General features: G+C 39.0%; 2 protein-coding genes across 2 annotated transcripts in view; both read left to right on the top strand.

Moving 5' to 3' along the window:
• Positions 1-12632, top strand: part of LOC111222336 (junctional adhesion molecule C-like) — a 37952-nt gene extending 25320 nt beyond the window's left edge. Inside the window, exons 2-9 of the mRNA XM_022746038.1 lie at positions 4967-5035; positions 5133-5246; positions 5330-5482; positions 6080-6282; positions 7616-7715; positions 7847-7976; positions 8093-8147; positions 9560-12632. Coding sequence (XP_022601759.1) covers positions 4967-5035; positions 5133-5246; positions 5330-5482; positions 6080-6282; positions 7616-7715; positions 7847-7976; positions 8093-8147; positions 9560-9595 — 860 coding nt within the window. The 3' untranslated portion in view covers positions 9596-12632. The remainder of the gene's footprint in view (positions 1-4966; positions 5036-5132; positions 5247-5329; positions 5483-6079; positions 6283-7615; positions 7716-7846; positions 7977-8092; positions 8148-9559) is intronic.
• A 3900-nt stretch (positions 12633-16532) lies between these two features.
• LOC111222195 (vacuolar protein sorting-associated protein 26B-like) lies at positions 16533-25026 on the top strand. Its single transcript, XM_022745815.1, has 6 exons — positions 16533-16913; positions 18132-18288; positions 19282-19446; positions 19599-19774; positions 19873-20015; positions 21675-25026. Exons 1-6 carry the CDS (start codon positions 16691-16693, stop codon positions 21810-21812), a joined length of 1002 nt encoding a protein of 333 aa, XP_022601536.1. The 5' UTR covers positions 16533-16690; the 3' UTR covers positions 21813-25026.
• Positions 25027-25621: the final 595 nt, after the last annotated feature.

The following is a 25621-nucleotide window of genomic DNA, read 5'->3' as shown; positions in this document are numbered from 1 at the left end:
AAGGGAAGAAAATTAGTTTCCTACTCTGCACTTCATGAATCTAGCAGATCAGAATTAATAAGGTAATTCATTTTATAAAATATATAATAAAAGAATATTAGCAGCCTCATGGTCATCCACATCAACATCTTGTTTACTCACAGACTCGGCTCAGAGGTTCTGTGCATCTCAAGCAGCACTTGGATACGTGAAGAGTTTCCAAACAGCAACTGTTTGATAGTTAGTGAAACTGGGTGTGTGTACTTTGATGTCTGAGCTTCCAAAGGGCGTGGGAATATTCTCCACAGGCACGAGGCAGAGATGATCCACAGGGAATATCACCGGTTGCTTAATTGAACCTTTCTATTTATGATACCAGCCTCACCTCTCTGGATTCACCGAGCAGCGGTAGAGGAAACAAGTGCGGCGTCCCAGGGGGAACAACAGAAAAAAAGGAGGGATTCATTACACAGTGCAGGCATCAAGAAATACCCAGCTCCTCTTTGCTTATTGTATTATTCAGCAATGTAAAACCTGGGGGGTTTATGAGGGCATTACACTAAGATTACAGAGAAAACCCTGCTCCCATCATGGGGGCAGCAAGGAAGATTAAAAAAAAAAACTTTGATGCAGATTTGCAGATTGCCAGATCTCACACAGCTGTGTCCAACCAAGAAGGAAAAAGGAAACAGAGAAAAGAAAATGATGGAATATGTAGGTCACTGAGCACCTGCATGGTGCTAAGATTCTACATCACACATTTTACACACAGACCCGCTCGCGCTCTGCTTTGCTCTAGTGTGTGAGACACACTAATAAAAGTAATCACATGTAGTTATCACCGACTCCGTTGGTACAGGAGATAAGGGCGAGACCTCTAAGGCTATTCAAGGAGACGGGAACGCAGACGGGATGAGTAGGACATGATCAGGGAAGGATGTGTCAGACGGACTGGAGGAGAGATGGGAAACACCGCTCTCATAACACACAGTCAGCACTTCCCGAGCTTTCACCAAGCTCAGATACTTGACACTGGACGGTCCAGCTGTTTCTTGTTGTTTCACAGACGCAACCTGTGCTGAAAGGAAACCCAGGAGGAAGCAGTTGTTAAATAGATTGCTGAAATATTTAGGAAGCCATTGGTTTTATCATGAACGCCCAAAGTTGTATCTTCTTTGTTTGGTTGTTGCTAAGTTCACACTTCAAAAATTTAATTGAATGAAAGACTTCTTGAAAGACTGCAAATTACTTGGTCTGCAACTAACAATTGTTTTCATTAATTGATTGATCTGGCCGTTATTTTCTTAGTTAATCAGTTGATTGTTTTGTTTTTAAAGTGTCACAAAACCATGAAAAGTGCTTATCTCAATCTCAATTCCTTGTTTTGTCCAGACAACAGATAATTAAACCATAAGAGGCAGCAAATATTCACATTTAAGAAGCTGGAACAAGCACATGTCATTTATTATATTTACGCTTGAAAAAATTCTCAAACAATTAATTGATTATAAGAACACTTGTCCATTAATTTCCTTTGGTTTGCCTAATCAATAAATTGTATACTTGTAACAATAATAATAATCATAATAATAATAATAATGATAATATTAGCACTTTTATTAACAAAGTTACAAAGTATTTAGGAGAAAGCAAAAATGGGATTGAAACAGCAATTAAAACAAAAGAAAAACAAATCATCATAAAACAGAGGAGAATAGAATGAAGTAACACAAACATATAAATTGTTTGTATAGTTGGAAAATTAGTTCCACAAATGACTGAAGGCTGCGTGTTAAACAGTGTAAAAAGGAAATTGGAAAAATGGACATTTTCAAAATATTCACTTCGTATGTGAGACGGGGTCAGTTAAACCGTAAACAGGTGTCTCCTGTAACACTGGAGTGCAGAGTTTGTGTGAAGTATATACAGTCTATTGTAATACTGTGCAGCATTCAATGCTTCTCTCTAAAATACTGAGTAGTTTTTCTGTAACATCACTGATGAACATTACTTTATTTCAGAAGTCATCACTGCTCTGTTCCTCCTGTTTATTAGCTTGAGGTAAAGTATAAAAGAACCTCACTGGCCAGTCCTTTTGAGTGGGGGTTTCATGTCTTTCCTGGACAGCTGTTTCCACGGAAGACCTCTCAAGCTTTTTATCTCTACGTCAAGCTCACTTAGGCACCTAATCTGCACTAATACTCTCGGAGTTAAGAAGGAGCACAGGGACGGCGGGTAAACTCTGTTTGCTCCGTCAGACCAAAGATGAAACTGAGGGCTTCATTTAATGGAAAGTTTTGGAACTAAATTAATCACGTGGAATAATTTATTATCAGTTTTAGATTCTATTTCAGCACAACATATTCTGATATTTTGGACTCTTGGCATACGTGGCCTAGTTAGATTTGGTATTAAGTTACACAGTACATGCAGTGCAATTGAAACTTAAACCCACAAGTAAGCAGTGAAATGCCTCACATACACAAACTTTTGTCAGAAACAGTAAAAATAGCATATTTGTACATGTGTGAATTAAGTGAACTGACAGGATTTTCACTGAAGATCAGGTAAACATGGATTCAGTCGTATTCCTACCTTTCAGTGTAAAGATTGTCATTCAGCCTCTTTTCATCAGTAGACAGCTCACATTTGTACAAAACTGTCGCTACAATACGAGAAGCAAAAATCATTTCTCCTCTACACAGCTTTTAATTCTGCCAGAACTCTGTGTGATTTTCAGCATGTAGTGCCGTGGAGAGGAAGTTAAAGAGGTGGCAGACAGTGCAGACTCTCCTCCCCACTCCTCTGCAATTCTTTGTTAAAGTTCTCACTTAAAAAACACAGTTTTTCTTCTTTTTTTTTCCTTTTTTTTTTCCTTTTTTGTTTAGTGCTGTAAAACTAAACTTTATCCAAAAACTTGTCTCTGCTGCTGTAGCTCAGTGCAGAATAAATTTCTCATGAAGATGCAAAGCTAAAATTGTTTAACATTTCACTGTCGTCCTCAGCTGTTGTGCTGCTGAGCTGTAAGTAGCTTCAAATATGGTGCTACAATACTCTTGATCCCTATAGGGAAAATATCTGTTGACTTATTTATTTATGTATTTATTTAGCCCCCCGCGAGGTCAGGGTCAGCCACAGAGCAGCACCCTGGAACCGTTCTGGATCCAGAGTCTTGCTCGCAGACTTTTCAGCAGGGAAGATGTTTGCATAGACGGCTGCTTGAAACAATGGTTTTCTTCTATCTTTGTCTATTCTATTTTATTTGTCAGCATTGGGAGTAGCATCTGGTAAAACTTCATCTCTGGTTTAGTGTAAAATTGAACATGATGAGCATATGATGGAGGCCTGGCTCTGCAGATTTACTTAGCATTTCCACTGTACCACTAACAGTAGATCTCTTATTGTCAGATGTACCGGTAATTATGACCTACTTTTGACCATGCATCGTTGTTACTCTCAGCAGCAGCAGCTAAAAACAAGCTGTCGTCTTGTCATGATCTCCAGAAAGACTGTGGGCTAATCAGCTTACCCTGTCTACTTTAGCAGGTGACCCTAGACACTGCTGTGGGTCCAGATGACAGTTGGTGGAGGTCAGGTTATCCCTGTTTCTTTGAATGAGAGGCGCCAGCACCACCTCCACCACTTAATTAGTGAGCAGACCACACCCACATACTGTACGCACCATTCAGGGGCAATTCAAAAACTTTTGAATAGGGGAACCAAACGGGGGCAGATTTTTTTTTGTATGTCTTTGTTTTCAGTTTGTTTGTCTTTTTGATGATGTATTGTCTCTTTGTGGTTGTTAATTGTTTCTGTTGTCATTTGATTGACTTTCCAACAAGAAGCGTTAGCATTTAGCATCTCTTCGTGCAGAGGCTCTGCTCCAGGGGCCCTGGGCCTGCTCCTTGTATGCTCTTTCAGTAATCCATCTATGTTACTAATAAGCCAATATGTCACCATCTGATTGTGGTGAAACCACAAAACTACTGCAAATTTGGGAAAATACACTTCATCGTAGTCCAGGTAACCTTGATGTTAAAACAGCTTTCTAATGGACCACTGAGATGTATCATGACTTGTGAAATGTGAAAATAAACGTGTGTATAGTCAGTAAAAAAGAATACAGGACAACAGTTATAACTCATATGATCATTTCCTGCTACTCCTTTTATTTTGAAGGTTCAGTTAGCAGCAGCAGAGGTTGTAGAAATGGAGATTAAGCACTCCACAGATTTTCAGTCAGTGATCCTGAAACTGAAAGCCAGACCATCGCTTTATGTCTGTGGAAGTGTTCATGAGCCTGTTCCCTCGTTAACATTCATGTGGAAGTGACTTTGTGTGGATGTGTTTGTGGACCATAGGCTGTCAGGATGATTCAGCAGTGCCCCCTCCCAAGGCCCTATCCCTCCACCACATACCAACACAGATCTTTCCAGGGTGCTTTTGCACCATTAGTCCCACATGGGCAACAGCATCAGGCCCAGAGAAAGGGAGGGAGGGACAGAGAGAGAGAGAGGGAGAGAGGGAGAGAGAGAGAAGGGCTCGGCAGGCGGTTGAACTACTGGCATGGTGAGCTTGCCCTGAAAAGGGCACATGCCTCCCTGCGCAATTATCCACTGTGCATAGAAACAGCACCCCTACCCTCATCACACACACACACACACACACACACACACACACACACACACACACACACACAATGGTTTGACCAACACAACTAAAAATGGACACTAAGAGAACAAGGCTGGGATGCTAAGACCATCACACTGATGTGGGATTGACATTTGTGTTCACTTAAATTGTGTTTGTGAAATTAAAGACGAGTGAATGGGGTACAAACACCCCCAAGGAGGGTATTAAAACAAGCATAGCACATCAGAGGCTGTCAGTTGGTATTGTGCATTTAGCATGAGATCATCAGTGTATCATGGAAATGTATGCTCTGGAGAGTCTAATGTTGTACCGCCTCCTCTCTCTTGTTTTGCAGGCTACTTAAGTGTGTTGGCAGTGGTGCTGAAAACGAACAACAACTCACCGTGGACCGATGAGTTTGACAGTAAGAGCTGATGAACAAATATCCCACACTTTGTCTGTGTCACATCAGTCTTGAATGAATTTCTCGTCACCGCTCTGATCTTTTCTCCACCCTGCAGAAATCGAGTTATCGTGTTTGATTGAGTCCATTACTACAACCAATCCCAGAATCGAATGGAAGAAGATAACTAACGACGGACCAAGTTATGTATACTTTGACAAGAAGATCTCAGGTAATGTTGAAGCTGCACACACATGTCACATGTCAATCTCTTCCACATGTATTACTGACCTTGTTGAACATGTGTTTCTTCAGGTGACCTCGAGAACAGAGCAGTGATCAGAGAACCTGCCACGTTACTGATTACCAATGCCACAAGATCGGACACAGCAAAATATCGTTGTGAGGTCACTGCTGCTGATGACCACAAGTCATTTGATGAGATTGTGATTGACCTTGTTGTAAGAGGTACTCTGACTTATTTACATCATCAGTTAATCTGTGTGTGTGTGTGTGTGTGTGTGTGTGCCTATGTTTCATGCAGAGTCAAATGTAGGATATCAAAATATGATAAAGGTCTATCTAAATGTGGAAAACAGGCTGTTATTGTGCCCTTAAAAGAGAGACCTTGCTTAGTGATTCACACTTTAGATGCTGTAAGATGAAACCGTGCTGTAGGTCGCACCAACCCTTTGGCATACATATGAGGATGCGTTATGACCAGACCTGCCCAGCTGCAAAGGCGTGTTCTGGGCTATAAGAGGAAACCTCTGAAACTGCATCTGCTCTGAATTGCAGTTCTAAAGAAAGCAGGCGCGTGTTTTGGTGGCGTTTTTTGGCACAGGTCAAAAATCGTGTACCCATTGGGTCCTGTCAATGCAGGCAGTCCAGTGAACCATACAGGGTCAGGGTGACATTGTTTTTTAAAGCATCAGAGTCAATGATAGGCCGAGCAGTATGGTGTCAGTTTGCTATCTCAGTGATGCTCGGCGAATATCAAAACTGTAAAGCTCTCCATGAAGACTCAGTACAGTGACTGTGATCATATGTTTTGTGTCAACCCAGTGAAGCCAGTGGTGCCAAAATGCAGCGTCCCGAAATCGGTGCCTTTTGGGAAGTCAGCTGAGCTGAGCTGCGTGGAAGAGGAGGGCTTCCCCAAGTCTGAGTACCAGTGGTTCAAGAACAGGGAGGAGGTTCCCGACGACCCCAAGACCAGCCTCAAGTTCTTCAACTCCTCGTACACGCTTGACGCAGAAACAGGGACGCTGGTTAGTATGTGTGCGCATGTCTTTCGACAAGGACACGCATGAGCGGCAAGGGTGGGGCAGGAGGGACGGTGGCCCAACGCCCAGGGGTGGGGGCGGATATTTTGGGGAGACAGTTGATGGTGCGAGAGGGCTTGAGCCACGAGGGGAATCTGCTGTCCTCGTTTGCACATTCCTCAATTCTCGCCTGCTTTCCAGCACGGCGCGATCTGCTCCGCCTGCAACACTCTCCTGTAAGCCTTCACGCTGCCCTCTAAGATGTTACAGCAAACTACAGTGTTGGTGTTTGTCTTACAAAGTTAGTTACAATGAGGTTTAGAGGATGTTTTTTTTCTCCTGTACTTTCTGGTTTCGGCTGTTAGGCCTATTTTTAGACTTATCACAGATAACTCAGTGATCACTCTGCTCTGAACAAAAATGACCAACAGCTGATGTAGACAGTGGAATTTGTAAAATGTATTATTATTTTGTATTAGATTAGTTTGCATTATTTTGAAAATAATGCAAAAGAATTTCTTGTTTATCAAGTTTTTTCTTGTTATTGTTTTATAAATCTTTCTTTCTTCCAAAATATGAAGAAGATAGAATTTGCAGGTTTAAAGAAAAATATATATATTTTAGCTTGAACATAAAAAAGCTACACTTTCTTATACATTACTGTATATACACATAAAAAAGGAGGGAAAAGAAAAGGAAAATAACAACAAAAATAACAATTTCATTCATTAAAATATGACTTATTCATTAAATGACTTATTACTATTTATTTTATGAATATTTCTGAAAGCCCACAAGAGTGAGTGCAGCAAGTTTGAATGCCATTGCACAGAGAAACAGACTACCCACTGTTTTATGTAGTTTTTAAAAGGTTAGTGTAATATAGCACCACAAGCTGCTCTGGTATGTTGCCTCAAAGACTCACAGCACTACAACAGGGTTCATTTTTACATCCTGTGTCAAGTTAAGCTGTAGACAGTATGTACGTCCTGTCTTACTTCAGCTCGTTTGTTCACTATTTTATCAGGAACAGACAGCACTGAGTCTAATTCTTTTCAGTTCTTTATATTTAAATCCACTGACATTTTGTCTCCTATCACAATGAGTGTAAATCTGGTATGAATGTCACTCTGTCTCTACTCACAGTAACAGGACTCTAGTTTCCTTCCACGATGACACTCCAGTATTTAGCCTCTGCGACTATATACTGATTTTATTTAATATAGAATATAATTCATACAAATTGTAATAGATATAAATATCATAGATATAAACAGCTGTTGATTAAACACAAACTGATGGTATAAGATTTAATTGGTTTGTGATTCCTCTCATGCAGAAGTTCAACGCAGTCAGAAAAGAAGATGCAGGGGACTATTTCTGTCGAGCGAAGAACGATGCAGGATACTCTGAGTGTCCACCCCAGAAGATGGAAGTGTGTAAGTGTGTAACAGATACAATGCTTGGATGAATATGTGATGGTGAACTAGATAATCAGAGCTGAGTCAGTTTTGTGTCAAAAAAAAAAATGTCAGTGTTTAATTTCTACACTCTCACTTGGACTCCACAGATGATATTGATGTGGTGGGGATCATACTGGGAGTGCTGGTGGTGGTCGTGGTGCTCCTGTGTATAACAGTGGGCATCTGCTGTGCGTACAAGCGAGGCTACTTCTCCAGCCAAAAACAGACGGGGAACAAGTAAGACACCAAGTCCCCCTCCTGTTGAAATAATCAACACATACATGTATCCCCCTCTAACCTGCACCATTTCAACCTGTCATCCATAAAACCATGATGTGTTTTGTGTCCTTCAGTTACAAAGTTCCAGCTAAAGGAGACGGGGTGGACTACGTCAGGACGGAAGATGAGGTTTGTAGACGGATGCCTATAGTATTTATAAATGATACTATAAAAAGGTTTTAACGCTTATTTTGAAACTGAAGCTGTTCAAGTCTGTCTGCTGGGAAATCAGCCTAAAAATATACATATGGTCAGAAGTACTACAAAGTATATATATTACAGTAAACAGGTTAAAAGAAAACCACCTGTATGTGCCTTTGATGAGCCTCACACAGTCCACATATACTGATGATTCACCCTTTTTTGTGAGTTTAAAATCTGTCTCTGATGTTGAAAACATGGGAGATTGAGTACATGACTAGTAGACAATAGACTGGAACTAAATTTGATGAAATTGAAACATTAAATTATTCATGTTACCTGCAGTGGAGTCATGAAAGTCCAAACCACAATCTGGACTTTTATCATGTTTCGCAATATATCTGCTAACTCTGTGCTTAGTCTTTAACACCCATGGACCTATTTTTAATAGAAAAAATGTTTCTTAATGTTAGTTCAAGTGATCATGTAAATGACAATGAATTTCATGGTGTTTCTAAGCAGCTACAGACCTGCTCACAGACTGTTCAAAATAAGATGGTGCAAATACATTTTTTATAAAAGTAAAATGATCCATTTTAGTTTCTAACAGGGTTCAGTATTTAGCAGCAGGTCATATGTATAAATTCCTGAATGGACAAGATTCAGACTATTTACAGGCGTGTGTATATATACTACACACTGTCAAAGTTAGGGAGAGAGAGAGAGGGGATGACATGCAGCAAAGAGCCAGGGGTCAGACTAGAACCCATGGCCGCTGTGGTTAGGACTAAGCCCATGTGGTACGCACTCTACCAGGTGTCTCTAAAGTCTTAAAAACAGGTTCATAACTATATATCATACTATATATACTGTACATATGTACCGTTTGTAAAGTTAGTAATTACTACAACAATGAAATCTGTAACTTTCACTCAAGACTGTTAAACACTACTGTTAGCAGGCCCTCCAGCACTTTGTGTTACATGCTGTTTACAGTGTGTTTTATATTGTTTGTCTTTGCTTGTCCAGGTGCCATGTTGGATTGAGTCTGTGTCTTTTAAGCAAAAGACACAGATTCAGTGCTCTTCTTCTTCTGTTTAAATATTTGAACAAATGCTTTATCTGTGTGTTGTTTATGATGAAGTCAAATCAATCTTAGCCTACAGTGGAACTAAGACTGTCTCTGCCTTAAGATGCTTTTGGGAAACAACGTTCTACTCTGCATCTAAGTGTTGGCTCATCACATACTTTAGTGCTTAAATTTTTCTATTCCCGGTTCCCAGATTAAAGTTTCTGCTAGAAAATGGAGTAAAACACTGTAACTGTGTCAATGTTGAACCACCTCTGTGAAATGATGAAGTCTCACATTTTGCTCCTGTCTGGATGCATGTCCTCTGCAGGGGGATTTCCGACACAAGTCGTCATTTGTGATCTGACAAGGGAGAGGAAGACGAGGGGCGTCGTGCTGAGCGAACGACATGACGTGTGGGACTGCGCTCCATGCTGTCTGACCACGGAGCTGCCACAGTTCATGCTCTTGCTTCTCAGCACGACCGAAATCCAACTACTCAAAGTTTGCCAAAGGTGACAAGATTTCACAGGACAACAATATGTCAAACGATTACACACGTAGGGACGGAGGTGAACAGGTCAACTTTTATCTCCACCAGCTGAATTCTTTTGCTAAATTGCGGAGTTGTTACTTTACAGTTCTTGCACGATTTTAAACACTAATGGAGGTGGAGAGCAGGAAAGAGAAGGAGGAGTCTCTCTCTCTCTCCTCCACAGTCAGTCAATCATGATACATTTCTACTGTAAACTGTCAGCTTCAAACCTTTTGTCATATGTATAACATTTCTTTTCTACTGTTGAAATTTGTCAGACTATTTTTGATGGAATATATTTTAAAATGCCTATAGATAAAGGTTTACTTTTTTAAATATTTGTAAAATACTAACATGTTTTTTTTATTATTATTATTTGGTTGTGGATGAAAAATATGTAATACTTTAACCACTTTGCATCAAGCTGTAAGCATTTACACCTCTGCAATCAGAAAAAAACAACAGATGAAAAATGACTTGTATTAGCATATCAAGATGTGGTTCTTGATTAGCGGTCTTACATATTTAATTTCTCCGCTGGGAAAGCCCAGTTTGTGTTGCGAGAGACTTCCATGTTGATGTTTGTAGATAGTCTTAGTAAGAGGCTTTGAAGAGTGCCAGTCAAATGCTGTGAAACACTGTCCACAATCAGTGCTGCGTTTTCTTGATTTTAAGTGTCCTTCTATGCTTGCTGTTGATCTTGTATATATTGAATTTACTGTCCAGGATAGAGTTTTGCTGTCATACATATGTTCAGTATTACACTATAGTAATAATAATAATAATAATAACAATAATAATAATAATAATAATAATAATGATAATGATTATGCAGGGTTTGCAGGTTAACCTTCCAGACCCAAACAAAGACAAAGTTGAACAGACGGTACCAACAAATCCCACAGTGTAAAAGCCTCAATTTGAATTCTAAATTGGACGATGTGACACACAGAACACAGACCTCTTTGTTCCTGTGAGTGACATTTACAGCCTGTTATCAAGACCAGGTTATTTTAACTACTGAGTCGCCTATTTTTAAGCTGTAATTACTCAAGGTACCACCAGCATCAGTGGAAATGTTCCAGCTCCACAGGAGATACACAGTCAGGTGATATTTGCTAATGTCCAATTTGTTCACAAACTGTTTTTCTAATAATTAGTCTTGACTTCGTCTAACATTTCTAACATTTTTAGTTGTGACTAAAAGTTTTAGTTAGAAAGAAAAATGATTTTAGCTTCGACTGAAGCTCCATTTCTCTCAGAGAAGCTGAAGCAAACAGAACCGACCCTACACTGCAGTGTGACCGTAACATACAGCTGGGGTCTGGAGGGTTAACACTTGTACTGATTGTATATAGATTTTTCTCTCTCTCTTTCTCTCTCAAGATAATGTAAAGTGGTGGAAAATGTAAAAAAAAAAAATCCTATTTGAGGCGATATGAAACTCTTTCCATTTGTAAGGCTGAGAAAAGGGAACATTTTATCATATCATTCATAACATGTAAAGATGAGCTTCTGAACAGCAGCATAGAAAAAACGCCTCGACCCTTTTGAAAAGTGATACAGAACAAACACCTTCAATATTCTGTTGTTTCTGGCTTCTTCTCGTCATCTTTTGGAGCTCCAACCTCATAAAACAGCCACAATATGCATGGGTGCTCATGGAAGTCCAATGCAGCTCATATGAATCTCTCGCTCCACTGTTATGAATGTTTTATACTGGAGTGTGGTAAAATGTTAACTGACTATCAGTCATGGTAGAGACGATCTGCCCAACATTTGCACATAGGAAGACACTGCTCAGTCTTTTTTCCAAGTTAACATGTTGCTCTAAGGAACCAAGAGAAACAATGTACTATTGTACCAGTAAACCCAGTGAAGTTGAAAAATGAATCCTGTTCCAGGTACATTACAGTCTATAGTGAGATACAAGTCACAGGTGCATAAGTTCCTCCTCATTTCTACAAATCTCATTCCTCTTAAGTGCCTTCTGCCTTTACAGTAGTCCATTTTCTCCCTGATCTCTCTCCCTCTTGTTTGTGTCTACAGTGCAGTCACGCTTCACGTTTCGCTTTCATTTAACTATGGCGTTTGAGAGGAATGATGTCACCGTGAATTTCCACCTCCCGTCTTTACATATCTGCAAATTTGTAAATAGCTTTTTTTTTTCATAGATTTGAAGGTGTAGACATGTTGAAGTAGACATAGAAATATATTAGTGCCTAAATATAGTGGGAATTATTTTTGGTAAAGACACACGGCACTACTAGGCAAAAGAAAAATATGGACACCCAAAGCAGGGGCGTTTATATGGGCTCTGGTTTAGAACAGGTTTTAATGGGGGTATGTTTTTCATTTATAACACCAATACTGTGTGGAATTTTATTTTGGAACCCACTGCTGTGCCACTGCTTTTAGAAATGAACACAAAGTATTCATAGAAGTGTCATGCAGCTGTAATACAGCTGTAATGATTCAGGCATCATGAGTGTTTTATAATCCAGAGTTCATGCAAAGTGTCGACCGCATAAAAAAAACAGGAAGTCTAGTGCAGCAGCGACATTGACCCCCAGACAGTCCGGATCTGGTTGGGTGTTGTGATAGAGATTATATTTGCATCACACTGAGAGATGGTTTCCAAAGTGTTGTGTGCAAGTTAACAGCTCTGTTAAACTATTATTGACTGAGGACTGGTACATGTATGAACATGATTTTCTGAACCAAACTCACACACAGTAGAATGTCCATTCAGGGCCTGCTGGGTTTGTTTTGTTTTTTTCTTTCTTTCTTTATTTCTTTGTTTTTTTTTTTGTTTTGTTTTTTTTTTTTAGAACCACTCAATTTGTGATTAATAAACTCACTTCTAATATTACCGGAGACGCTTGTGTTTGCTTTTTCTGTGTGAAGCGAGGATTGCGGCTGCCAGTCGTGTCATTTCATAACTTCTCTGTGCTTCCTCCAATCCTCCTCAGCCTCTTCCACAGTCTCCCGCTGTTCACAGAAATCCTGTTCAGTGTGAAAGTCCATCAAATATCCCGCTGACAGCATCTTTGTTGATCTAAAGCCGTAATCTATTAGTGGGAGTTAAGCCATTTCCATTTCCTACACTGAAAACAACTTTCTTGTTCCTTTTTGGTAACTGTGCCAACTGGCAGCAAGCTCCTGGATAAAGAGCATTATAATCAATGAGCTCAGCAGGGATGATGTATTGTAGTTTGCAGCAGAGCCAATGGACACTTTTATTTAAGTCACAGAAAAATCAAGTAAAGCTTGTGTCACCTATTTGGCTCACCATAGAATGAAAGAACACCTTTTTTTTAAAGGATTTTAGGAACCTGATGACTCACCTCAGCTTCTCATTAACTGAAGGACATTTACAAACATTTAGTCAGTTTTTTTTTTAGCAGTTAAACGGTGAAAGCTGCACTTCCTCTGGACCTTATCAAGTTTAAAATATGTGTCCTGTGTTACATTTGCTTTTGAGTTAATGAGATCAAACAGATCTGTGGTCAGTTGTGTTGCTATGTACTGCCAGTAATTCACTATCTCCTCTGCATTATCTTACTGGCAGACAACAGACTGAATATGTTCAGTTAATTTCAGAAACGTTTCTGTAATGATGAATTCATTTCCTTTTCATACTTGTACTGTATTCGCAGCATTTAAGTGTTTGAAGCAGTTCTCTACACATCAGCATATTTGTTTCAGTGAAGCTGCAAAAACATGATGGTAAATCAAAAGGGAGAACATATTTCACTGAGGTAGAATGCTACTGTACTGTGTCTGAAACATATGTAAACACATAAGAGGCTTAATGATGAGAATCTTATCAGCACCACTGAATTTATAGCATTGATAAAAGTTTATGTGATATTCTTCCTTTTGTAAATTTCCAGGTTATTTCAAGCAGCACAAAAATTTTATGTTTTTTTGGGAGTTCATAAGTTTAGAAAATTCAAATGTCCAGTATGAAAAAAATTGTCAGGTCAGAGTAGATCAAAAGCTCAAGTTATTAAAATTGGAGCTGTGAAATTAAAAAGTCTAAATTCAAGATGAAAAATTCAAACCTGTTCCTCTGGTGTTTTTTAGTCAGACTGCAAGTTCAGATCATGTGACTGGACAGCAGCCTGATCAATACCCGTCAAGCTTGATTGATTATCCTCAGTAGCCTGGATGTTCAAATTTGGATTTTTCGGGTTAAGTTATTTAAAAAGTTGTGTCAGAGCTACAGTATATTTAAATGTTAACATTATACTGAGTGACAACAAGATTTGAAATATTGCTTTTATTTGTTCCCATGGAGGAAACACATCATCACAAGTTACCACATCACACTTGTGTAATCTAATCACTGGCCCACGGCTGGTTTACCTGATGCCATAAATCCTGTTTACGCGTGTTAAACTGAGATTTAAGGTTTGCTCAGAGAAACTTTTCCCCATCCTGCAGCAGATGAATGTGAAAAAATATTTTAGTGTCAGACTCTGAACATACATCAGTCTGCACAGAGATGCTCAAACATCAATGTAAGGAGTAAAAAGCAAAACACTTTTTTGAGTGGTAGATGTTAATATCTAACATCTGGTTGATATTTTGATGTTACCTATTGCTATGTCTGTAAAATATTGATGGATTGGGTTTGACCAGTACTGACACTTTGACACCAAAATGATGGTTTGTTATTCTGAAGGTGCTGATTTGCAGGACTCGTTGGACAGTTTCCTCCTCATGATGTTGAAGATGGATACAGAGCCGCTTATATTTTGTCGTGTTCTTGTTTGAAAAGCCAACAAAAAAGCAGTCACATTACATCACATCTGTAAAATTGTACATTTTGATGTTGGCTAATATAATTTTTAGAGCAAGTGCGTTGATCTTTTGAGTCTGCAACACTGCAACATCAGCTGATTTATCAGTCTAATCCTAGTATCAATAGACACTAGATAGATTCCAGTCTTTTGGGCTGCGATGGACAAACACAAACAGTAGAGCGTTACAAACAGAGTGTGGGCCGAGCACAGACGGGAGAAAATCGTATTTGACAGAGGGATGTAGCCTGTTTAGAAAATATCACAGCGTGATGTGATGAACTGATACGTTGAGAAGACATTTGTCTGAGCTACAGCTGCACCTACTGCTCTCAGCCCTACACACTGTAAATAATTGGTTTCAGCCACGTCAGGACAGATAAAAGAACTCTGCTAGTTAAAAGTGTTAACGTCATTTGTCCAAACATGAGAAAGAGTCGTGGAGTGTCACCATGTGACACTCAGATGTCCCAGCATGCTGTTTTGGGATAGTCTTTATAGTGAGTCAGTGTTATGAAAGAACATTGTTACAGTTTGATTCATGCAAAATAAAAGCCTGAGGGGAGTCATTTAACTGTTGCCAAATCTGATCATAAAACTACTCACAAAGGAGGAATAAGTATCTTTTTTTTTTCTCAAGTCACAAGAACTAATTACACAGTTAAAATAATCAGTTCCCAGAGGAACCTCATAATGAGCACACACACACACACACGCACAAACATTTTGAGGAAACTGTTCCTTCCTCTATAAACATAATATCTATCATATCATCATATAATATATGTATCATATTTGCTTTTCATTAAAATATAATTTTGACCAGTCAGTTTTGTATAAAACATAAATCCTGCATTGGTTCTAAGTGAAAACCGTTTTAAATTTTCAGAAGCTTTCTGTCATATCAATAATGTCGAAAATTAAAATCTGGCATAAAAAGAAAAAGGATGAGGTTTTATTCTGATATGGAAATTTAAAATACTGAATAAAGACTCAAACACCTTCTGAAGTGAAGGTTTGATCCGTCTCCTGTTGTGATTCAATTCTGCCCTCTAGTGGAGCAGTGATGCCATCACAGCAGTGTCAACAGTCTTACTTCACTCATTGAAAGAGTGAGTGAAAGCTTGAATATTAATATTGATACACAGATACATTTATTGTTACTGTGACAATTCCAGACACCAAAATGAGTTGAACTGAGTTAGTATGATGCATTAAAATTGCACACTTGACATCTTGTGCTTAAAACTAGTACATCATACCAAGACTCTTCTCATGGACTACTGTAGACTATTTATGGGAAAGCCCTATAGGCAGACTACATTTGTTTTCTTTTGGACACAGGGGCTTTCATACTCAGAAACATTTGTGTCCCAGCTTTCATATACAAACTCAGAAACAGGAGACGTCTATACACCAAGAATAATTTTGTTGTATTTTATAAATCAAGAAGTATAGTACTCTCAAAAGGCAGAGGGATTAAAAGCGCAGTGGTTCCCAGCCTATTGGGGTCAGACTCCCCCATGAGGTCCCAAAATGAATTAGAGGGGTCTCAAGATAACAAAGGTAAATATTAATAATAATGTTAACTAAAACTTATTTTCACTTTTTATATGTCTCAGATTTTTTTAATGTGAGATAGTAAATACATTTTAAGGACACGCGCCAAAAAGGGTGGGAAGCACCTGACAGTCTGAGCACCTGACAGTCTGCGTTCCGGGTAGCAAAGTCACAAGGCTCAATGTTTCTGGTTTCTTCCGCCTGTTGATACTGCGTTAAGAAAGTGCAGGCTATCGTACCGGGAAAAGCTACCATTATTTCAAATAGTCACATTCAACCACATATATTTGTGTTAGTTTAGGAGCGATGGTAAGTTTACATGAAAAATTAAAAAGAAAAGAAAAAGAAAAATTCGTCAAATAAATACAGCTTTGCTTCACATGACTGTCGACGCATGCGCAGTCAGCCGGTTGTAACTCGAACTCCTGAGTAATCTGGGAAGCTGTTTGCACCGTACATCTCTCGGCAACACGACAGTACTCTACCGAGTGCTGTTCTACACAACAGGAGGCGTCTTTTCCAGCAGCATCCAGTGACTGAGCCTCACTGACCAGCAGCCATGAGCTTCTTCGGGTTTGGTCAAAGTGCGGACATCGACATAGTTCTGAATGACGCCGAAACGAGAAAGAAAGCTGAGCACAAAAGCGAAGATGGTAGGAAGGACAAATATTTTCTCTTCTACGACGGAGAAACGGTGTCGGGAAAAGTCAACGTTACGCTCAAATACCCCGGAAAGAGGCTGGAGCACAACGGCATCAAGATTGAGTTTATCGGCCAGATAGGTGAGCGGCTGGCGGGCCTGCGTTTCACAGCGAGCCCGCTGACAGAAGTAGCCAAAGTCTGACAGGAGGTGTTAGGTAGCTAGCTACAGGCACTGACCACACGACCAAACACTCACTCTGTGTAGTGTATTATATTTGTCTTAATAAGTCAAGAGTGAAGCACTTTAACTTCAATGTGATGTACTGTCATAACAACTGTCAGTGTGAACCGTCGGGTCTCGTGACAGACACAGATGTAAGCTAACGTCAGCTGACACAGCGGCCATTGGCTGGCTGTCTCATTGACCTTTGACCCTTGTTGTTTGAAATGTGGGTCGTTTAGGTCAGATTAGAGCTGTAACTTTATTATTAAGAAAGAGTTTCCATTTAAAGGTCCAGATTGCACATAATAAACCTAGTTACAGGTTGAGAACGAATGTTGCTGTTGTGCTGTTATAAAACTAAATCTGAACATTACAAAAAGTCATTAAATACCCACTACATTTTCTATGCAAAACATATTATGAGCATATTATACTGTTTACTATACATTTACTGTTGATTGTATTTGTCGTTAGTTTACTTGTTCCCTTTTGTCTTTTATGTTACTTTACATTATTGTTATAACAACTGACACTTAACAACATGACTCTGAGTTAGTAAGTATATCCTTAAAGAGTAACTCAGCTTTACACTGTGAACTTCTGCAAAAAAAACTGTAAACATTTCATTTAAAATCTGTAATTAATTACACAGCACACACTCCTCATTCAGTCCAGTCCTTAGTTTGGGTTAAATGCACATTTTGCAGCAATGCTAAGAAGTTCCTCTTACGTGATACTTGCTAGACACATTTTACCATGAATGCATCTTGGATGCTTCCTTAGCTGCTGCACCCCTCCCGTTCCCCTTTTTCTTCTCACCAACATCTGCCTCCAAATGGATGGATTTCTTACAGCATACATAATTTTCTGTCTCAAGTGAAATTGTAAAGTACTGCAGTGGGTGTAGTATGAATGCCCAGTTATCAAATAACTGATCACTATCTGAATGGTTTTTCAGTCTAGAACAGCTGAGAGACATTGAACATTAATAGTCAAGACAAAGCTTTTACAGTCATCAGATCAAATCTCGGCTGTTTGCAGCTGTCAGCTTGAAAAGAAAAGCACAAACTCTTAATCAGAACATGTAAAGCCACTCCACTGTAGCTGCCTGATGCTATTTGTGTGTCTTTTCCAGAGCTCTACTATGATAGAGGAAACCACCATGAGTTCGTGTCTCTTGTAAAAGACTTGGCTCGGCCCGGGGAGCTCACACAGTCACAGACGTTTGACTTCGAGTTCACGCATGTGGAGAAACCCTACGAGTCTTACACTGGTCAAAATGTCAAATTACGGTGAGCTCTGCTGTGTGCTCTGTGTAGTGTGCATGAGTTATCTGCAATGTATATTTGAATATACCCGTTTTTTTATTTTTTATTTGCTCCATACATAGTAGTTCATAGCGACGTTAATGTTGACAGGCAAAGGATTTCTTACTTTAGTCAAACTCAAATGAATCTTGAATTATACTTTTCAAAGAATTCCCACGGCATGTTCCATGTAACTGAAACAATGTAATTTTTTTATTTTCTACTTTGCCAACATTTTAGATCATGACTCCACACATTAAACAGTAGTGACTGAAAGCTTATCATCATTGTATCTCTACACATATTAACGTCGTTATGCTACTGTTAGCATGTTAAAATGCCTGTGGTGAAGTTAGCATTTAACATGCTAAAATGCTAACGTTAACATGGTTAAGAAATATTTTGACATTTTGGGAAATACACCTTATTTGTTTTCTTGTGTAGAGGTAGATGAGACCAACACCACTCTCACATTTGTCTGTTATGTGGACCACCACCCATTAAACGTCAACTTCCTGTTTTTCATTTTGGTTTTAGTAATGATTAAAATTAGATGCCATTGGACAGAGCCAGGCTAGCTGTTTCCCACTGCTTCATGCTAAGTGTTTTTTAGCTTCATATTTAGACAGATATGAGAGAGGATTCAATATTCTCTGTTAACACTCAGCAGGACAGCAAATAAGTGTCTGTCCCAAAATGTTAAAGTATTCCTCTAACATGATTTGGTAACACTCAACACTAATCCTAAATATAAATTGATGAAATCCAGCCAGCCTTTCTGGCAAAATGTGACAATTGTTACCCCACTAGTGCTAAGAATCTCACAATGAAGTTTGTTTTTCCATTCCAGAGCAGCTGTTTATTTTTTCTGGTGGGTTTTGAGTAGTACAACGTCACATGTTGCGCACTGGATTCAGTGTTATATCCTTGTTTCATAGTCATATAAGGGCTTGTCAGCTAATTTGCATTTGCTTCCAGCTACTTTCTGAGGGCGACCGTGAGCCGGAGACTGAACGACATCAGCAAAGAGCTGGACATTGTGGTTCACACACTCAGCACCTACCCTGAGCTCAACTCCTCCATCAAGATGGAAGTGGGGATCGAGGACTGTCTACACATAGAGTTTGAGTACAATAAATCAAAGTATGAGTTGTTTATACAGTAAACCACAAAAATAACTCCTCTCAGATCAGAATTGTACCTGTTCATTTTAATTGTACCTGTTTCCTTCCTAAAGGCAAGAGAGAGTAGGGAAGGAGTGTTTGGTTTTGACAGATTGTGCCATTTGCTTGCAGGTATCACCTAAAAGATGTGATTGTCGGGAAGATTTACTTTCTGCTGGTGAGGATCAAGATCAGACATATGGAGATTGATATCATCAAGCGGGAGACAACTGGCACAGGACCCAACGTCTACCATGAGAACGACACCATAGCCAAGTACGAAATCATGGATGGTGCCCCAGTCAGAGGTAATGATGAGGGTTTTTACTGTCTGTAGTGTTTCTGTTGTGTATGAGTTAATTTGTTTCATGCTTCAAATTCTGTTCTCTGACCTCTTGTGCTGCAGGAGAGTCCATCCCCATCAGGCTGTTTCTGGCAGGATATGAGATGACACCCACCATGAGGGACATTAACAAGAAGTTCTCTGTGCGGTACTACCTCAACCTGGTCCTCATCGATGAGGAGGAAAGACGCTATTTCAAACAGCAGGTACACATACTGCACTGCAGCCTCACTCACACTGTGACCATTCCACCTGTTGGTGGTTCATTTAGCTTTCTGCATCCTCAGATATTAAGGCTTTAATTCTATGCTTAGTCATATAATATTATAATATAAATTCTTTGTTGATTTGTTCTTGCTAATTTGAAAACTTTAAAGATATGATACACAGGTTTGAATATTAAAGGGACATTCCACAAAGTTTACTCACAATATCCAATTTACTCGTAACGAGGAGAGGGAAATAGTTGTGTAATGTCCTCTGTGCCTCTGGAAGGAGCTTTCTGGCCTCTGTTGACCTATCTGTTTAATATACTGTTTTCTATTCTATCTACGCTATTTTTCATCAGTTCTGTTGTGATTTGTAAATTCCTTAAAAGTTGGTATATTATCAGCCCTCTCTGCATATTATACAGTTCCAACTAGAGCTGCAACAATTAATTTAATTGATTAATTGATTAACCAATTAAATGATTTAATCAATTAAATGATTAACCAAAAGAAAATACATTTTTCAACTATTTAATCAGTTAATGATTAGTGCCAAATATTCACTGGTTCCAGCTTCTCCAGTTATATCATTGTAAATTAAAAGTTTGACATTTTGAGAAATAAATTAATCCCTTGCATGCTGAGCGTTAGATGAGAACTCAATGCAACTCTTGTGTTTGTCAATTAAATATGACGCTACCTCCAGCATCTGGTTAGCTTAGCTTTGCACAAAGACTGGAAACAGACGGAAACATGTAGCCAGGCTCTGTCCAGAGGTAACAAACTCCTCCTACCATCATCTCTAAACTTCACTAATTAACATGTTATAGCTCATTTGTTCAATATGTACAAAAATCAGAGTGTTAAATTGACTCCAGGAGGTTACTGGTCCCAAGCTAAGCTAACCGGATGCTGGTGGCACTGCCCTGAGATAACTCTTGTTGTGATTTGGTGCTATATAAATAAAAATTTACTTCACTTGACTAATTCTCCCTGTTTTCAGTCACTGCTGCTAACCCAGCTGCTGGTTGAATCTTCATATTTAATGTACAGACAACAGGGCGTGTTGATCTCTTCATCTAATTCCCAATATGTTAAACTTTTTCTTGTAAAATATCAGTTTTGGAACATTGGTTGGGCAAAGTAAAAGATTTGAAGACATCACCGGAGGCTCTGAAACTTTGACAGCTTTTGGACATTTTATATACTAAACTAATATATAAGAGATGATGAAATTAATATTCATTAGTTGCTAGGTGAGCAAGCAGATACATAGTATATAGGGTGCCTTATTAACCATGCATACTGTTGACCAGTAAAGTAAAACATTTATTTAAGTACAGATGAACTTGGTTGGATCAGAAATAGGCTGAACAATCTAATTACGTTGACAGTAAGAGGATTTTCTATAGATTATAACAAATACGTCTTTACTGAAACAAAATCACAAAAATAACGGATTGTTTAAATTTGACTGCTCTCATGGGTTTAATTTTGTTAAAGAATTTCTCTTATTCAGAAATTGAATATTTGTTCATTTATAAATCCACATTTTCACCTTCACTAACTCCTACCAAGGTAGACGTGAGAGGCCACCACTGGTACGTTCCTTTACACCATCTTGTATATCATCAGTGTTTTACTGTGATGTTGCAGGAGATCACTCTGTGGAGGAAAGGCGACATAGTGAGGAAGAGTATGTCCCACCAAGCAGTCATCGCCTCCCAACGCTTTGAAGGCTCCTGCAATCCGGAGAAGACCCAGTCCCAGAGCAACGAGGAGGACGACAGCTAAAGCACAGCATGCACTTCACCCCTGGGCAGTGAGTGCTTGAGTGAACACGCTGCAGAAATTGTCGGAAGTGTCTGAATTCACTGCAGTGTTTTTCAGAACGTGTGTGTCAGTGTGTGTGAGTGAGTGAGAGGCTTTGAAATATGACAGTGTGTTTTACAAGGGAACAAACAGACCAGGCAAAGACAGTAGTTGCAGGCAATTCTCAGTGTATGTTTTAACCACCTTGAAGTACCAGCCGGGTGGAGTTTACCACATTAAGACTGATTAGAACTTCTCTGTCATTAAAAATTGCACAAAATTAAATTGACTTTTAAGTGCTTAACTTAATTATTTTTACATTTATTATACAGTTTTTAGAGAGGGGCAAGCTTCACCTGTTAGCTGCACTTAAATATCATTTGCAAACACTGTTTTGGCCTTTACCTTGAATTCACGTGTGTATGAATGTAGAGTCGGTGGCAGAGAGCCACCTCGGGTGTTTTTCTAACACAAGCTTTCCTTCAAACTGCTTACTCGGCTGGACAATTGCACTGTGCAGAAACTGTAGTCGCACTCTTAAGTTCATCAAAGGTTGGTAAAACTAGATCTTACTGTACATTTCTGTTTGTCTCCTCACAAGAATGTGACATTAATTCATTTGAGATTATTTTGCTGCCATGCCCCATGCTGAGAAATGGCTCCTCTTATTTTATTTTAATTTAAAAGTTTTCAGTTTTCATTAAAAAAAAATTAAGCAGTGACTCTCCAAGATTTAAAAAATGCTCCAAATGAAACACATTTACAGATTTGTAAAGGACAATGCTTAGAATATTTTCATACATTCCAGGGCTCTCATCCGAAATAGACATGACTACAGAGCATTTATTTTTCAACAAATTTCCATTTTTAACCAGCATTTAATGTGTTTGATGCAACAGTTGGTTGTGCGTCGGTGACAGGTAATGCCACTGCTGCTGATAACAAACGTGGCGCTTGTGACTGGTGTGGGAGTTTTCTTCCATCGTCCTTACAGTCTCTGATCGTCTGAAGCTCTGCTTTCTTATTTGCACTATAATATCATCATGGCTTTTTCTGCTATCAATGCTGTTCAACAGTCAGACTCCACTGTCCCCGGGCATCTCTTCAAATCTCATATAGACAGTATTACACCTGTATCCAGTGACAAAGCTGACATAGATGCTTGTGACTGATGTCTGTCAGTAGTCTGTCGGCTGCTGGGACGAGCTGCCTGTTGGTTAGTGAGCTTTGTGCCTAAGGGTTTATTGCCAAAACATTTCAGTGCAATACAAGAGAAGAATTGTCGATGTGTACTGCTGTGCCCTTTCGTCCCACCATCAGTTCATTCACTACAGTCACTTTTAAAGTTTATTGTAAAGATGGTTTCAAATGATCTTAATGTGAAAAAAGTGAATGTATCAGTCAGGCTACTCACTCATATTGAGCACTTCATTAAAATTCAATAACTGAAGAATCCCAAACTCACAATATTTTCCAAACAAGAATAATCAGGTTTTTTCTTGCTTCTGGTCAGGCAGAGTAGATCATGGAGTTTCTCTGCCATCACTTCCTTCCTTTTATTTAGATTTTTTTCAGTACTGAAAAAAAGAGCACGAGCAAGAGCACACTAGTGAGTACAAAGTGTACAGCACTGAAACTGAACCCCAGCACTTAGCTTGCTTTCCTGTTGCCCTAACCCCGCAGCCTTTCGCTTGACAAGCTTATGCTGTGCGACTTTGCAAAATATATCACTGAAGATTCAGATGTTTTTATATTTCATAGTTTTCTTGGCGGAGAGGTCAGATTTTTGGTTTGTTGTCGTTGTGCTAAAGCAACATGATTGCTGTTCAGGTAACTGTTAAATATGGGGAACACCAGCCAAAGGTGTGTTGATCTGAGCCAACAGGATGTTTTCATTTAGATCCATGTAGCTGACTGAAGAGGTGACGCATGGTTCTTTCTTCTGAGGTTTTTTATTTGACATGTTATTGATGGTGGTAGAAATCACTGCCTTGTACATCACTCTACGGCCTGTAGTTAAGCTTTATTTGTATTAAGGGACTGTATGAAAATTATTGGGGTGGGCAGTGAGTTTGACTTAAAATATTAATAACCCTTTTCAATTGCGACACCCTCCTCCCTAATCTGTCAATCTTAATGTGATACTGGTACAATCAGTTTTACAAATGATTAATAAGACAGCTAAGACTGCTGCTCTCTGTTTTGACCCAAGAGTTTCGAATAAAAAGTTATTATCAATGCCACTGAATTAGGGACCAGGAAGCAGCAGCTCTGTGGCTGCTGAAGGGCTTCAGCATTGTAATATTTTCCCCTCACCCACTGGGCTGGCAGGTTAGGTTGTGCTAAATATGCATTATATTACAGGTGAACTCTACATGATACTGTGCATTTAACTTCACTGTAGATCTGTTAAAGTTCAGAGTAAAGTGACAGCGACCTTTGACTGTGTGTTTAGACAGCTTGAGGCAGCAGAATTATATACAGATTAAATGGAAGGAAACATTTGGATGCAGATTTGTCCAAACAGGCACAAACTGACACATTAGGACTCTTCTTCATAAAAGGAGAGACTGGAGGGAAATGAGAGGAAGAGCTGAGGTCACTGATTGTTTTCCTCTGCATGTGGCAAAATGCACATCCAATTATGATCCATGGTGCACACAAACTACTTCTCAGTCTTTTGAAATAAAAATCTAATCTATAAAACTCTCCCAAAAATGTAAGACCACCCCTCTCTGACCCCACCTCTCAGCCTACTAATTTTCATAAAGTCTCTAACTTGTACAGAATCTATTCTCCATTACTTCCCTGCCTATATCAGTGTACTTTATTTTGGCGGTTATCTCCACTGATACAACACTTCATCTGTTGAAGAAAAACAAGCACCATTCAAAAAAATCAAAGCAGCTTTGGAATTATATACAATATCTTTTTTGTTTCATGTGGCTGTTATTTGACTTTTTGCTGGTACTGGTACAGACATGCAGTAGCTAAACTAACCCAGTTTGTAATTGAGAGTAAAGTAAGATTAAAATAGAAAAGAATGATGAAATGTACAGTATACTATAAATGCACAATGTAAATGCAAACTCCTCTTATGTTTATGTTCTTGTCATATTTGGTCTATAAATGTTGATTTTAATCATTTTATATTCCTGTTTTACTTTGCATTAAAAGGGAGTAACTGAACAACACATTTTCTCTCTGTGTGTTAACTGCCTGACGTTGATTTGTAATCCAGCGTTTGTATGGGTAGACACTATTTTGATGATTTTTTATGCATATTTTTACTATCTATCTCAATGATAAATATGACTCAGTCTTACATTTTTACTAGAATGAGTCAGATGTGTGCTGTAAAGGAGCTGTGGCTTCATGGGGAGCTAATGTATTTGATCACTGCGTGTTTGGTCCTCCTGGCAGTGACGTGGACCATCTTAAATTCTGTTTTTCAATTTTGTTGAAATTGTTGTTTTGGATATGGCTTTGGAATTTAAATGCATCTTAATTGTCCTCAGTAAATACCCAGTATAATATTCACTGCATGGAGCACATGATGACACTAGGGGGCGTCTTTGGATCAAATTTCTATATGAACCAGATTTTCAGGCCAAATCGCAAACTAATTTGTGTAAGTTCAGGTCTTAGTTAAATTACACTACTCAAAGGGTGGCAGATTATGAGTCAGCAGGGGTTGTCTACACATTTGTACCCAGTGATAACCTGCAGTTGATACATCTGCCACACCGCAGCTGTAATTTAAGTCTTAAAGAAAATCCGAGTGAGGAACA

Source organism: Seriola dumerili, unplaced genomic scaffold, assembly GCF_002260705.1.
Source record: "Seriola dumerili isolate Sdu_G_001 unplaced genomic scaffold, Sdu_1.0 BDQW01000091.1, whole genome shotgun sequence".
Taxonomy (NCBI): domain Eukaryota; kingdom Metazoa; phylum Chordata; class Actinopteri; order Carangiformes; family Carangidae; genus Seriola; species Seriola dumerili.
The sequence above is the reverse complement of the archived record's forward strand: the minus strand, read 5'-3'. Positions and strand labels throughout refer to the sequence as shown.